The sequence below is a fragment of the Bactrocera latifrons genome, unplaced genomic scaffold (genome assembly GCF_001853355.1).
Source record: "Bactrocera latifrons isolate USDA-ARS-PBARC rearing strain unplaced genomic scaffold, ASM185335v1 scaffold_111, whole genome shotgun sequence".
In the NCBI taxonomy this organism is placed as follows: Eukaryota; Metazoa; Arthropoda; class Insecta; order Diptera; family Tephritidae; genus Bactrocera; species Bactrocera latifrons.
Genome location: NW_017534531.1, coordinates 580409 through 597540, shown reverse-complemented (window position 1 = coordinate 597540; position 17132 = coordinate 580409). Strand labels below are relative to the sequence as shown.

The following is a 17132-nucleotide window of genomic DNA, read 5'->3' as shown; positions in this document are numbered from 1 at the left end:
CCCATACAAAGGTTATGTTGAAAATCACTAAAAGTGGGTTAACCGACTAACGAAAAACGTCAAAAACAGTAAATTTTACGGAAGAAATGGCAGAAGGAAGCTGCACCCAGGCTTTTTTTTAAATTGAAAATGGGCGTGGCGTCGCCCACTTATGGACCAAAAACCATATCTCAGGAAATACTCTACCGATTTCAATGAGATTCGATACATAATATTTTCTTAACACCCTGATGACATGTACGAAATATGTGTTAAATCGGTTCACAACCACGCCTTCTTCCAATATAACGCTATTTTGAATTCCATCTGATGCCTTCTCTGTATAATATATACATTAGGAACTAATGATGATAGCGGAATAAAACTTTACACAAATACCGTATTTGATGCGAGAGTATAAAATGTTCGGTGACACCCGAACTTAGCCCTTCCTTATTTGTTTTACATTCATAGAGAGCACCACTGGCCTTTTTCTCCTTTGATAACTTTAACAACGAATCTGAGGCATCTTATTGAAAGGACAAGTATTGGCTTGTTGAACGTCTTCGTAACCCTTCAAGAAAAACAACCCCTTCAAACAGTCAAAAATAGACAGTAATAATAGAGAATATAACAAGTTATAATATATATTATATACAATACTTAAAACCGTGTCATTTTATGTACATATATCGATTAATTTACCTAGCGAATGGCCATTTAAAATTCATTACTGTGAGTTTGAAAACAGCTGTTTTCCACAAATAGAGTTTTATATACATATACTTATAGCTATATGTATACAGAAATTTGCCTTTTACATAGGTGAATATACAAGTATATAGTATACAAAGTGCATTCCAAAGTAAACAGGACTTCGAAAAAAAAAAATAAAACATAAATGTTTTTTTCTGCAAAATCAATTTATTTTATTCAAAATAGTCTCCTTTTGCTTCAATACAGTTTTTTGCACGGTCCAAAAGCATGTCGAACGAGTGTTTTAGCTCGTTGGCCAGTATGGCCGCCAGTATGCTGATGCAAACCTTTTGAATGGCCTCTACGTCTTTATAACGCTTTCCTTTCATGGGCATAATGCATTTTTCCGAAAAGGAAGCAGTCGCACGGTGCCATATCAGGTGAATACGGAGAGTGGTTAATGGTTAAAATGTGATTTTTGGTCAAATAATCGGCCACAAACGTTGATCGAATGTTGGATTGCACACAACTCTCGTAAGCTCAGATGTTCGCTCAAAATTACATAAATCGATATTTTGGAGATGTTGAACTCCATTTCCATGAATTTCAATGATGATTTCGGTTGATTTTTGATGAATTCACGCACAGTTTCGAATGAATTTTCGGAGATCACGGATTTTGATTGGACCACATGTCGATCGTCAAGACCACTTTGAAAACGTTAAAACCACTCGTACACTCTGCTAAGGGATAGGTAATGTGATTTTAGCAATTGCAACGTTTCGGTAAAAGCTTTACCAATTTTAAAACAAAATTTAATGTTGGCTCTTTGTTCGAAGCCCATTTTCGCACCGACAAGACAAACATACTTACACTGAAAACGTGGTAACTTCACTTCCCATAAATGAAATGTCATGAATCACTCACTGGATAATCGAGAAAGATAACAGATTCTAACGCACCAGTCGACATATAGGTGGCGCTAGATTCAAAACGTTCTGTTTACTCTGGAAAGCACCTTGTATATTAGAATGGTTCAGACAACCGGTTTTTTTTTTGTTTTTTTTGCTTCGTACTCCGAAAAATACGTTCTTAGACACCTAAGACACCTATAAGAAAGTTTTTCCAAGTACGAACTCTTAATTGTAATTGAAAGGCTTACAGCTTTATATTTTTTCTAATTATCAGATAGAAAAATTCATATCTACCTTCCAACTCCAGCTACCATGATAGCAGCCACCTGCGCTTGAAAGATCTTCTTTAAAGAGTGCTCAGTTATTTAAATTTATCTATTAGGAATTGATGAGGGGTACACGAAAGTATTTAACTGACGTTTTTACTGTAAAATTTATGTACAGCTTTATATTGGTGTATTTTTTTTTTCAATTTTCCGCCTCAAATCGTTCCTTGATCGCTTGACATACATTTATCTTGGATTTCCCACACATCCGGAAATAACAAAACGCGAATACAAACATATAATCTGTAGACAGATTTCTATGTTAATACATAAATATGTATATATGACGGCGTTCAAGTAGCCTTTGCCTATCTGTTGAATTGTGATTGGCATCAACATGCACATTTCCATTAAACATCATCATCAATAACAATTTGCGCAATTACAAATGAATTAAATACTTACGATCTCAAATATTTGTAGATGCTCATGTATCAGCCATACATACATACATGCATATTAGAGCGGGTCGTTTTGCACCCAAAAAAAAAACCGGAAAAATCGCTTATGCGGAAAATGTTCTGCGAATTTTCTTCTTCTTCCTTAATGACGTTGATAACGCTTACGCGATTAGCAAGACCATGCTCTCTATAATGGTAATCTTCCTCTGTCTCATTCGGCGGGAACTGCATCGAATACTTTCAGAGCTGGAGTATTTTCATCCATAAGCACCCAACGTAACCGCAGTCTCTTAATCCACTGAACTATATCAATGCGATCGTATAACTCATACAGCTCATCGTTCCATCGAATGCGATATTCGCCGTTGCCTTTACGCAAATGACCATAAATCTTCCGCAGAACCTTTCTCTCGAAGCTCGTAATGTCGACTCATCAGATGTCGTCCATGCCTCTGAACCATATAGCTGGACGGGAGTAATGAGTGAGTGTTGGCAAGTGTTATTCTGCGTTGGATTTCGAGGCTGACATATTGTCTAGAGATATTTCGTCTTGCACTCGTTCACTACCTGCTTGATTTTTAGAATTATTTTCTTCAGTAATAGATTAAAAAAGTCGCACGATAAGTAGTCCCTCTGTCTGAAAACTTGTGTCCTTCTTGATGCTGATGGAGCTTTTGGTATTGCTCAACGTCCATTTACACAGCCGTATTAGTTTTGGGGGAATATTGACATAAAGGCAGCTCCTTTTCGTGCTGTCAAAAGCAGCTTTGAAATCGACGAAAAGGTGGTGTGTGTCGATCCACTTTTCACGGGTCTTTTTTAAGATTCGGCGAATGGTAAATATCTGGTCAGTTGTTGATTTTTCAGGCCTAAAGTGACACTGATAAGGTCCAACCACTTTGTTGTCGGTTTGTTGATGATAGAATATTAAATGAATGAATGAATATTAAAAAGCGCATAAGTATGAATATTTATTCGGATATCTCAAAAACTAATGCAGAACTTTTCAATATTCTGAAAAATTAAACCTCACCTACAAAATCGCTGGCTCCAAAACAGTTGAGCAAAACAGAAGATCCGTAAAACGTTTTTAGAAAAAAAAAATCGATCTGCTCTAATGCATTTACCATATGTATTTACATATGTAGTGCCTCGTTGATAGATTAGTTATGTTCGTAAACTTTGACATGTCTAAGAACAATTTGTTGCACGCAAAACACTTTACATTTAATTTAACTACATCTTTCACACATACATACACACTCCTATGCAATGGAACAGTTTGCGTCATTGCAGCATGTTTTCCCCGCTTCGAAAACGATTTTTACAATTCATAATTTTTAAGCAAGTCGATATTTATTCTAAGGTTTCATAAGAAGACTCCTTCATCCCAAAAAACTACCGTTGGAATTGCCTATACAAGCTAAAATTGTGAGGATTTAAAATTTTCTCTTTCAGGGACATTGACCTGTCTCTCAGTTATGCTAAGTAGAGCTGACGATATCACGATGAAAGATATCACACCAGGGTTGCCTTTTACATTTCTGGACTACAGAAATAAAACAAATATTATTTATCGAAAAACGCATTATTGTTTTTCAAAATATTATCCACCAAAATCTATAAACTTTTTCAAACGTTTGAATCAATTATCGAAGCACTTTTATTATTCTGGTGCGTCCTGCACGCCCAAAAAGTTAATTGGTGCCAAGTGAGAATTATCCGGTGGATCACTCATCAAATCGATGTTGTGCATGAGTGCTCAAAAATGCTGTTGTTTCAGTTGTTGTGTAAGAGCTCGCATTGTCCTGTGGTTTCGTTGTGACATATACCGGTATTCCAAAAAAAAAAAACAAAAACAACTATTCGTTTAGAAGTGTTTCGCGCGCAAAGAACTTTTGTTGAATTCGGCTCATCTGGAAACACCTCACAGTCCACGCTGTTTACTTTTGTGCTCATACTCATAAATCGACATACATTCGATAACAACTGGTCGTTGATAGAGCTTCATCGCCAAATGTTGAATTAAGTTCATCAACGCACTGTTGCTGAGGTAATCCACGGCGAAAGTTGTAAAAAATAATCGCATGAAAATGTTCCCTATTTAATTCCATATTTGGCCCAGGTGAATATATTAAGTTACTGTAAACAACACAATAGCGCTCGTATGACAAAATGTTCAGAGTATGTGTAACATTATCAATTTGAAACTTTACGAAAATGTTGTGAGTTACCAGATTGGAACACTTGGGCTGAAAAATCCTGAAATACAATATCTAGAAAAATGTCGAAATTCTTCGATGTGAAATAAATTCCCAGGGTGACTAACACAGTATGAAGACTTCAATCTTAGCCGAAAGTAATTTTAAAACGTGTGTGTCATCCACTGTTTTTCCAATAACTAATCGTTTGGTTGCTTTTAATTCACAAATATTTGAAAACTTATCTTCTGTTTCTGCAGAACTCAGAAACTATGTCAAGAAACAAGTAAACAAGGGCTAAGTTCGGATTCCACCGAACATTTTATACTCTCGCATGATAAAGTGATAATCGAGATTTCATTATCCGTTTTTACATATTTTTTTATTTTGCTGTAAAATTAATTAGATTAGATCAGTTTGTGTACTTTGAGTATTGAATTGTATTTTCATTTATTTTAACTGCATTGATTTACCGATATTTTCGGTGAAAAATTATGTCAGGTTGGATTAGGCACTGAGTTCTCCGTGTTTCGATATCAGGGACCTTGAAAAGTTATAGTCCGATCACAAAATTTTTCCACAACGGATACCTAAGCTCAAATACCGTATTTGTTCCTAATGTATATATTATACAGAGAAGGCATCAGATGAAATTCAAAATAGCGTACAGATTTCATCCATATTTCGTACATGTCATCAGAGTGTCAAGAAAATATTATATACCGAATTTCATTGAAATCGGTCGAGTAGTTCCTGAGCTGTCTCTTATACACATCTAGATGTGTATAAGAGACAGTTGTATGGGAGGTGGGCGTGGTTATTAACCGATTTCTTCCATTTTTGAACTGTGTATGGAAATGCCTGAAGGAAACGACTCTATAGAGTTTGGTTGACATAGCTATAGTAGTTTCCGAGATATGTACAAAAAACTTAGTAGGGGGCGGGGCCACGCCCACTTTTCCAAAAAATTACCTTCAAATATGCCCCTCCCTAATGCAATCTTTTGTGCCAATTTCTCTTTCATACCTTTATTTATGGCTTAGTTATGACACTTTATAAGTTTTCGGTTTTCGCCATTTTGTGGGTGCGGCAGTGGGCCGATTTTGCCCATCTTCGAACTTAATGGAGCCAAGAAATACGTGTACCAAGTTTCATCATGATATCTCAATTTTTACTCAAGTTACAGCTTGCACGGACGGACTTACAGAGAGACATCCGGATTTCAACTCTACTCGTCACCCTGATCACTTTGGTATATATAACCCTATATCTGACTCTGAAACTCACCTTCCAAGTGAAACCGAAAAATCACATGTAGTACATCAGGACAGTTAGCCTATGAGACTACATGGTTTCCTCGGGTAAAAAACAGACTTTTTTCAAGAACTTTTTTTCTCATATAAAAAATTAAATATTTTATTAAAATTTTTATTGTTACAACATACACTATTAGCAAAGAAATTCTTAAACTTTTGGAAAATATTTTAAACTCAGCCATTGGGACGCTATTTCCCTTCGAAAAAAAAAATTGAGCCCGCATTTGATTTAAAGTGGAGAAATACGTGTTTTAGTTAAAACCTTAATTTAGATTTTGGACTAAGGAAAAAAAACTGAAAATTGGATTTTTAGCAGACATTTTTATAAAAAACAAGAAAATTTCTCGACATTTTTTTTAAAATTGGTGTAATCGAAAAAAAAATCCTTCGTCTAGAGGTGTTGTAGAATGTAATAAGACAATAAAAAAAAACGATTGTTAACCCATGTAACCTCTTATATTGACTTGAAAAATCTTTCGTTATTTTTGCTACTTAAACTCAATATTTGTTATCTTAGCTTTGCGGAGAGCTTACATTTCGTCTGCAATCACAAGTATGGTAATATAAAACGCTGCAAATAAGAAATACATTTCTACAATATTATCTTTATTGAACATCTAAGTGCACTATAATAAAAGCTGTTACCACTTGTTCTTATCGAATATCTTTGTTATTGTTATTTGCTTTAATAAACAAAATAGGTGTTCATTCAATTTTAATACCACGGCTGTTGGCGTTGACTTCATCAAAATTTGTTTCAATATATAATTATAAACAGTTGTATGTGTGTTTGTATATTTAGTATGTGATCAAAATAAAAAAAAAAAATTGGACATCAGAAGTTATTAATCGGGTAAATTGTTTTCATAACGGAACGAAAAAAGTTGTCAATATCGCATAAAATCGCTACTGGTAAAAAAGTGAGAAAGCAATCGTGCCGCGTATTTTCGAGAAATGGTAAAATATCAATTTCGATAAGTTATTCGATTTTTGTTTTTTGAACGGAAATCGCGCTGATTTGTTAGGAATGAAATCAAAGCTGAAATGTGTACAATGACCTTCCCTTTAGATATTAATCGTCGAAAATTGGTTTAACGAAGTTTAGCGAGATCGCACGACGATTTTTTGGATATGTTATGTTAAAGAGGCGAAAGTCCCCGGTATCATATGAGCAGATCGCTAGTTAAAGATGAGCGAGATAACAGAGCTGTTACAAATAGTTATGTTCAACAGTCGGCGGAAATCCTCTTCGCTATACTCTCTTCGTTGACTGGGCAATAGACGTCGCTGCTGACATCATTACGGCGTAACTAATGGATTAGTTTCCAGAGGGTGACGTCTATCCATTCTGCTGTTCCTGGTAACTTGCTTTACATTTAATACTGGGTGATGAGTTGTATATCCAATTCTGCCATAGCTATTTAGGTACCTGACAGTAGGTATAAAACGCTAGCGGTAGAGATTCTTTGAAAACAAAACTCAGCGTGGAGGTCGAAAAGGAAGAAAATCATTATGAGATATCAGCCTAAACTTTGATAGGAGAAGTGTATGCTAACACCGGCGAGCAACTACACTTTGCAAAGTAGAGCTGCTACAGTGCTTAAGACTTCAAAAGTGTCAGCAATCCGGAAAAAGAAGCTTTGCGACGCTCACCGGAGGATGCTAAAAGCGATAAAGACCAAGACCGAGTTCAAAACCTAGTAAGAAATTGTTGGAAGCAAAAGCAGCGGTGAAAGTCTACTGCAAGTCCAATGGAGGAAGACGAAATGTTAGCTTGAGCAACGCCAAAAATTGACAAAGACCGAGCGTACTTTGTATCGCGGTCAAAATTCACATCCACGTATGCGAGTTTCACAAATCAGCTCGAGGAAAGAATCTCAGTCAAAAGACAGTGGCAAGCTGACACAAACGAATAAGAATTAATATCAGATGCTGAACCCTCTAATTTCAACTTCTATTAAATAAAAGTAAAGATTTTATCTCGTAATCACTATATAGCTGGGATTCGCGAAAGCTTGAGCAGCGCGCGGCCACCATCGGTACATGCGCTGTCGCAAAAGCCTTTTGGCCCAAAATCGATCGCCATAGCCTTATTGAGACCAGGCAGTAAGGCTGGGAATTCCACCAGGCGCCACCTGCAGAAACTATATGAAAAAAGATGATATGAAAACAACTCAAAACTTTCTTCTTGTCAGTCTCAAGTTTTTTGGAGATCAAGACTTAAACACTTAGGAACGCATACCTTCAAACACTAGCCTAATGGAATATGTAAATAGAATACACCTTTCCGTTATTTAAAGCATATGATGCTCAGTTACCTCGTTTCTCTCTTGAGCATTAACAAATTATACTTGGCGTATACGTGCCCTCTCCCATTTCATCTAACCACTTTACTGTTACAGATAATGTAATTAAAAACTACAGTGAGATTCTTAAAACAATTAAAATATTATAAAGATAAAGTGTTCATTATTGTAAAGTGTAAAAGTATAAAAGTATGTTACGAAATCGAGTTCAATTATACGTAACCTATTTTATAGGGTTATAAAATTAGAGCGCAACCCTCAAGGTACACAAATGCGAAAATATGTGTCAAAAATAAAAATTTTTTTTTCGGGGTCCAAGCTGACAAACACTTTATTTAAATTGTATTAAATGTCTAAATCTTTTTGACAAAAAAGTATCCGGAAATTGTAAATAAAAAGCAAAATATTTAATTTTTCATTAATATTTAGTTTGTCGCCGTCAAAATAATCCCTATCAGTTACACTTATGCCAACGATTTATCCAGATCTCGAAACACTTTTCATAAGCACTTTTGTGGCCTGGTCTTAACCTCGTTCAGCGAATTTTGTTATATATCTACAATCGACTGAAAACGGGTTGCACGGAGCGGCAATTTCATGTTGGGGAACAAGAAAAAATCACATAGAGACAAATCTGGTGAATACGGTGGCCTATCGATGTTGCGTTTTTGGCTTTAAATTCGAACGCTCATGGCTCGATGTGACGGTCCAATCATTAAGTAAAATCCATGAATTGTTCTTCCACCATTCCGGTCGTTTTCGACGAATATACTCACGCAAACGCCTCCATGCGGCCAAATAGAACTCCTTATTGACAGCATATCGAGACATGATCTCGATGAATGTGGGATCGGAATTCGCACGATGATGCATGTCCAAAGAGACCTGTTTACGATACTTTTTTTCGGGACGAGTCGCGCAATCACTTGTTTCATAACCAAAATATCTACCAAAATCATTCGAACGGCCGCGCGAGAGATGTCGAGGTCTCTAACACTTGCCTGTCGAAATTCCAGCATATCCTTCACTTTTTAATATTTTCATCAATTGAAGAGATCGAAGATCATCCAAAACGAGGCATGCCTTCAACGATCTCTCCACCGTCTTTGAAAGCTTTGTACCACTCGTAGGGATGTGTGTTTGATAAAACTAAATCGCTGTAAGCATCTTTCAACATTCTCAACGATTCCGCATACGAAATTTGGTTGGAAATACAAACATTTGGAACAAATTCTTTGTTGCATATTTTTATTTAGTGCAAAAATCGCAACGCACTAAGAGATGTAATGACTTAAATAGCTGCTATAAACAAACCGGTTGATAAATCGCGCTCATATTTGGCCATGTAATTAAGTACCGTCCTATCAACTTAAAAAATACATTTTTTTGAGATATTACTTTAACTACAATTTCCGGGTACTTTTTTGTCACAATTTATATTCAATGTAGTAAAAAAGTGTACATGACCGCTTAAATGCCTAACACAAACGTCAAATATGACAGATATGTATGTATAAACGCCATTAAAATGTCAGTCGAAACAGACTTCTTGGAACACCCGGTATTTTGATAACATATAATTAGAGCATGATATGGAAAATGATTTTAGAAGAAACTTTGTAATGACATGAGTCAAATGAAAAACCGGATTTTTAATTATATTTTAATTAGCATAGGGCTTTCGAACAAATAGTACACATTTTCACGTATGTACATATTTAATTGATATATGTACATACATACATATGTATATATATGTATAAAGTTTCCAGCTTTTTACGCTTATTGCACTCTAATAACTCAATGGCAAACTAGAATTTCTTTTTATCTTATCCGGGTGGCAGTTTAAAGAGAAAATTATGCACACACGCACACACACATACCGTTGCAAACTTTTTGAGATAACAACAGAAAAACAACTGTTTCTGCTGCAATTTTTTTTACCCGGTAAAATAATTATATATCGCAGAGTGCACATCGTGTTACCTGAGCGCCAATCAAGCTGTTGACCGGTTGCGATGGGATTTTCGCTAGAAAATGCACGTGTAACCAATAAAGCGACTATTTTTGTAAACAATTGCAAATGAGTGTGGAGCAAATAAAAATAGAACGAGAGAGCATGGAAAAAGAAATGTCCGCTTGATGAGCGCATGCATATAAAGAGAGTGGCAGACAGTAGTACTGCTGCACCGCAACAAACCAGCTGACAGAGGGCCGCAACAGCGTACATTACCTCGCTCAACGTCAAGTGCATGTTATACTATTGAGATAACGACACATGTATGTGTGTATATATGTACATATAGTACATATTTATGTATATATGGTTTGTGAACATCGGCACTTACTATTTACCTAGAAAATTTACACTTGCCACAACGTGTGGGAGCATGCATTTTTGCTCTCTTGCGCTCAGCGCGCTGCATTGCAGATTTGCTACATAAATTTGGCATACATTTAGTCTCTTTGAGACGGAACTTTCGATTTCATTCATGCAAAAAGCATCTTTTCTCCAATATTATTCGCATTTTCCGCCGCAAAAAGATTTTTCACAATTCGCTTTTCAGTTGGATCCACGCTGTCGTCGCGTTAAAACCTAGACGACTTGTATACAACCGTACAAGTACGACGGACATTTGGTTTGACCAGCTAAAGAAAGCTCTAGCAGACGTGCGGACACGGCGTACGTTGCCATACGCGCACAGCGAGTGAACGCAAGCAGAACAGCCGTCGTGGAGCTTGTCGCGACGCGTAAATCATCGACAAAATAAAATAAAGAAATTCAAAGTAAAAAAAAATAAAATATATAAAAATTTAAAGATAACGTAAAATTTCTGAAAATTTGCTATTGTTTCATGATTATATTTTATGCAATTTTTAATTAATTAATAAGTATGTTTTCTATTGCGGAAACAAGCGCTTGCTAAGTGTTTACTAAATAAACTCAAGTGCCCAAACAGTGATAAAAAGTGTAATTTAATTACTATACATCATTAACAATGGACTTCGACCAAATATTGGAGGAAATCGGCGAGTTCGGTCGGTATCAGAAGACCAATTATCTGCTCATCTGTTTGCCGGTAATGTTTGCGGCAGCGAACAGTTTATCGTATGTGTTTACCGCTGGAACGCCGGCCTATAGGTTAGCGGACATAAATAATTTATCAATTACTATTATTTACTACTCCATACTATATATTTCCACCAATATTTATTTAAATTGTTCGCATAATTGGTTTATTATACGCTGAAATTTGTAACACCAATTAGAAAACGACAGATACCCTATAAAACATCTTCTTCTTTGTTGGCGTGGACACCGTTTACGCGGTTACAGTAGAGTTTAAAACAGCGCACCAGTTTCTTCCTTTTCGCTGTTAGGCGCCAATTCGAGATACCAAGTGTAGCTAGGTCCTTCTCCACCTAGTCTTTCCAACAGAGTAGAAGCCTTCCTCTTCTTCTGGTTTCTCGACGGAAACTACATCGAATATGCACAGAGCTGGACTGTTTTCATCCATTCGGACGACATGAATTAGCCAGCTAAGCCGTTGTTTCTTAATTCCGAGAACTTTATCCATTTGCTTCCTTGTCCAGTCTGGAGAAAGCAGAACTAACGGCGCGGTTCTTGATACCAATATCATCTGCGTACACCAGCAGCTTTACACTCTCATAGAATATTGTACCATCTCTATTTAGCTCTGCAGCTCGTATTATTTTCTTCAGCAATAGATTGAAGAAGTCTCATGGAGTCTCCTTATCTGAAACCTCGCTTGGCATCGAACGGCTCTAGAGATCTTTCCCCTACCTGAAGGAGCTTCTGGTGTTGCTCAAAAGTATTACTTTGCGGGGATACCAAGTTCAGACACAAAGGCAGTGAAACAGCTCCATTTCGTGCTGTTGAAGGCAGCTTTTAAATCGAACACCGCCAGGTGTATGTCGATATTCCTATCACGGGCATTTTCCAAGATTTGGCACATGGTGAAAATCTGGTCGATTGTAGATTTTCCAGGTCTAAAGCCAGACTGATAAGCACCAAACAGTTTGTTGATGGAGGGCTTTAGTCTTTCACACAGTACGTTCGATAGAACCTTATATGCGATGGGCTTAACCCATGGTGGTTGGCGCAGATTGTAGAGTCTCCGTTTTTTGTCGGTTTTTGGTTCAGGACAATTGCATCACCAGAAATTTACCCTTTGGTGCTAGTAGTAGTATGGCGGCTTCTTTTGGCTTTATTTATTTCAAAACGAGGGAGGAAATTATATTACCACCAATAACACAATGTTGGCCGCCAAGATCATGCGATTTAACACTTCTAAATTCACTAGCGTTATGCTTAATCAAAGGTTTACGCCAACCAACTAGCAACGCTCGAGGAGCTCAGAGCCATGATTCAGCGCACCACAACCGAAGTGCTGCATGGGGTCATCGAAAATTTATGATAAAGAATGGAAATATGCCAACAGAGACGTTGTAGCCATTTGGCCGAGATTTTCTTTAAGTCAAAAACAAAACTGACATAGAAAACAGATCCCTGTTTGATCAAAATTGAGTTTTTTATTTGATTATCGTTTCGTGTATCGTTTTAAAGAAAAATATTTTTTTTTTACAAAATTCGCGCATTTGGCGGCCATTCAGAGGGAACTCATGCAACTTTTCAATCATTTTCATTGATTTCTAGATTTTCTCAATTGTGGGTTCATGCCTCATAATCCTAAATAATAGATACAATATATTGCTTTGATATGGAGTGTCAGCTCTCTGTTCATCCAAAATCATTTTGCGGATTTTTCATCAACAACAATTAATTAATTCAACAACAATCACTTTTGAACGTTCTTCATTGCTCATATTGACAGAGAAGTGCTTAGACAATTTTAAATTTTTGGTGTGAGCATCATATCAACAGAAAAATTCTTCTGAATTTTAATTAAAATTATTTTTTGCGCTATGAACTACATGCTCCGATTTTAAGGTTGTTTTTCCCACCCAATTCAATAAACGATCATGCCCTGTCTATCCGTACAGAGCGTACATTATCACGCTGACTGCCCAGTATATTAACGGGTAAATATTTGTTAAAGAATCTTTCCAAAGTCTGGCAAGATCTCGTAAAAACCCATACTACTGAAATATACATACAATTATTGCATCCTCCTCATCAATTCACTAAATACAAGTATTCACACGCACTTTAAAACACCTCACAATCTCACGCAATCTACATGAATCACGATTCGGATATCTCAATTATCTACATTCTAACTTTATATATAATATACTTTATAATATCTGTATACATATGTATGTGTATGATTGTTGTTTCATGAAGATGCCTGATACCACAGTGTGATGATCCAATCGAGCCTCAATTACACGCACATTGGCTGGCCAATGCGACACCGGGCTCGTACGATAAATACGGGCATTTCACACCGGAAAATTGTTACCGTTATAAAGCAGTCAGCGACAATATAACCGACGTATATCATATCAGCGAATGTTCGAAGGATTTCTTCAATCAAAACATACGCGAGCGATGCTACTCGTGGGTATATGACGATGACGAGCGAACTATTGTGCAAGAAGTAAGACCAAGTTTAAAAATAATTCGACTAGATACCTTTATTTGTAAAAAATTTTTTGATACCAATTGGTTTTATAATTATGGATATTTTATATTTTCGAAAGATTGAACTGAAATCAGTTTGATTAGTAACTCATTACTAATTCTTAATATATTTCTAGCCTTTAATATATCCGATAGACCTAATAATAAGATACTTTGGAATCTTTACACATTTAAATATCTGTACCCTAAATTTACAGCTTTTATATTTTTTATTTTAAAATATTCCAAATTTCTCTTACCTCAGTTAAATTTTCCAATTAAGATGGTTAACTCTGTTAATTGCTACCGATTACAAAATTTCCTGATGTAATGGGTTCAACTGAGACTTTTTGACAGACCTGAATTAATATCACGCACAATCACAAATTAGACCGAACTTATAACAAAACTCTACAGATAGTAAAAATAAATCTATAATTTTTGCCATAACTTGAAGGTTTTTATTAAGCATAGTTAGAATAATCCGATCTTAGTCAAATCAGTACCGTTATGTCCATGAGCCATCCCCACTTTGCAGGTAATTTCATAATACCACAAATTCTCAAAGAAACCCCCCATCTCTATTGGCAAAAACCTGGGGCAATGGATTTCCAAAAGCTTCTCTGCAGGCGAGGTTTTCACCAGCAAAATTATTTGCCTTACACGTGAACAAGTAGTAATCCCACGGAACCAGGTTTGGACTATAAGGAGGATACATAAAAGCCTTCCAACCAAGGTACCGAAGTTTCTGACGTTTTACTAAACATATGTTTTCTGGCGTTGTTCTTATTGTATATGACTTTCTGTCAATCGTTTGGTAGCAAAACCTGTCTGAGTTTAGGCTTTATCGAGGGATCATGCCCTGAAAAACAGTCTTCATATACCCTCCTCCACTAATAGCGAATTGACTTCATAAGCTGAGATTGCTTTTGTGGTAGTACCGCTTGACTATCCCTGCGTATAGCGATACGTTGGTTGCGGTCCCACAATGCCTGCTACAATATCCTCCGGTGTTTTCATACCGTCAGTGTACCACTGGATAGTGCTGTCCTTCAGTAGCAGATCGAGTGCTGAATCACTTCACTCCGTCTTACTGACGAAAATAACTTTAAACTTCTTTGTGAAGTTTACCCTCTCCATAACGCCATCTCTTGGACGAAGGGCCAGTGGTGTCTAACTATAAGGCCTTTATCTGTTGAGACGAAATTATCTTATCTTCCCTTTGTCATACCCCTGAGCTCCAGCTTGACTACAAATGCTGCGGTTAGGCAAGTACGCATTTGCTGCTGAAGGGCAGACGTAAGCGAGTCTTTACATCTTCGATAGTTGAACACCTACCGAAGATTGCGTTGCCTTCGATGCCCAAGCAACCACTCCATATGTCAAAATAGGCCTTACGATCATGGTATACAACCATCTGAGGATAACTGACTTGAGTCCCAGGATTTAACAGCTAGGCGCCTAAATATGATTGGTCTCGGTGGCTCTGAGTAGTGTTAATTCCACACGCCTATTTCGTCTAATGACATGCCTGGAAATTTGACCTTATTAGACACCTCCAACTCTTAGCCATAAAGAGATGGGACCATAAGCCCGGAAGAGATCTTCTCTTTGTGAAAGAGACTACGGTTTTTTTGATGGGTTGATGTTTAACCATCCCTTATCTAAACTTCAGCATCTTTGGTCTATGTCGCAAAGAATATTCTCAAATTTACCTCGTGCCATTATGACTATGTGATCGGCGTACCCCTGGCACCGAATACTATTGTTTGTGAGCAACTCAAGGACCTCATCTACTACTAGGCTCCATAGTAAAAGGGGATAGAACTCAACCCTGTGGGCAGCCATTCGTAGTACCAAGACGAATCTTTCTCTCCCCCACAGTGATTTCAGCTATCAGGGTACAGGGTTGCCACCAGTATATTTTTATTACATTATTCATAATGCATATGCAGAGCCACATTCTCCAAGTTCTATATTATTCAATAAATATGAAAAGTAAATGAATATGATATTCCCACAGTGGCAGTTAACTTGTAAAGAAAACGTTTGGAAGCTCGCTTTTGTGGGCACAATGCATTTTGCGGGACTCGTAGTGGGAACAGCAATCTCCGGATATCTAGCCGATCGGTACAGTAGCCAAAAAAATAAATATTTTTACTAAGCATTACGTCTAATTAACATAAACACCCTACCAACAGCTTTGGACGGAAGAATATTTTTATACTCTGTAGCGTCTTCATGGCCATTACAGGCATTGCACAGGGTCTCGCATGGGACTACAATAGCTTCTTAGTTTTCGCATTTCTCAATGCAGTCGGCACTTCGGGTGTATACCCGTTAGCCTTCATTATCGGGGTGGAAATGGTGGGTCCCAGCATGCGAGAGATGTCCTCGATAGTACTGAACTACTTTTATGCCGTTGGTGAAGCGCTGGTGGGTGCAACCGCTTGGCTACTACAAGACTGGCAGCTAATACAATACGCGCTGTCGGTGCCACCGCTCTTCTTCATCGCCTACTATTGGTTCGTGCCGGAGTCAGTGCGTTGGCTCCTCGCACGAAATGAACGCGAAAAGGCGGGTGTGATTATAAAACGCGCTGCAGCCATTAATAGGCGAGAACTCTCGCTGCAACTACTGGCCAGTTTTAAGACCGAAAATTGTGTGCCACCACCAACGCCGACGAAAGCGACGGATGGCGATGCGGATTCGGAGAAGATGCGAGAAAATGGTGTTGGAGGTAAAAATGAAATTTGGCGCGCAGTCTGTGATATATTCAAGTCAAAAACACTTCTAATACGTTATGCGATAATGCTGTACATTTGGTAAGTGTGCAGTTTAACTAGTTTATGGAATTTATCACTTAAATTTGGCTTTGCTTGTCTAGTGTATAGAATTTATTTTGTATAATATTTACTAATAGGGCTATAAATGCGGTCGTTTTCTATGGACTCTCATTGAATTCAACAAATCTTAGTGGCAATAAATATTTAAATTTCGTTTTAGTCTGTCTGATAGAAATTCCCGGTTACACGCTAGCTTGGGTGAGTTTTTAACTAAAGTACTGTTATATATTATTATTCAATCATTTATTAATTTAAACTTATTAATGTATTATTTTTTGATACATTTTTATATATGTAGATATGCTTGCGAAAATTGGGTCGACGATGCGCTTTATCGGGTTCACTCTTTCTTTGTGCCGCCACTTGTATAGCGGGCGGTTATATAACTAAAGGTAGCTATATCATGTCTGTTTTTGCTATATATAAAAATAAAACTGACAAAATTTTGCATTTTTTAATAGAAAAAACTTATTTTTAATAGAACAAAAATATTTAAAAAAAAAAATTAAAAAGAAGTAATCAGAAAGTGTTAATATTCA

At 36.9% G+C, this 17132-nt stretch overlaps 1 protein-coding gene across 2 annotated transcripts in view; it reads left to right on the top strand.

Moving 5' to 3' along the window:
• Positions 1–10683: 10683 nt before the first annotated feature.
• Positions 10684–17132, top strand: part of LOC108973894 (organic cation transporter protein) — a gene marked incomplete in the record, with an annotated part of 10199 nt that continues 3750 nt past the window's right edge. The window contains 7 exon segments of one of the 2 annotated variants that reach the window (XM_018941408.1): positions 10684–10926; positions 11057–11281; positions 13466–13724; positions 15771–15877; positions 15949–16572; positions 16671–16791; positions 16892–16985. In XM_018941408.1, coding sequence (XP_018796953.1) covers positions 11139–11281; positions 13466–13724; positions 15771–15877; positions 15949–16572; positions 16671–16791; positions 16892–16985 — 1348 coding nt within the window. 2 annotated transcript variants of the gene reach the window in all.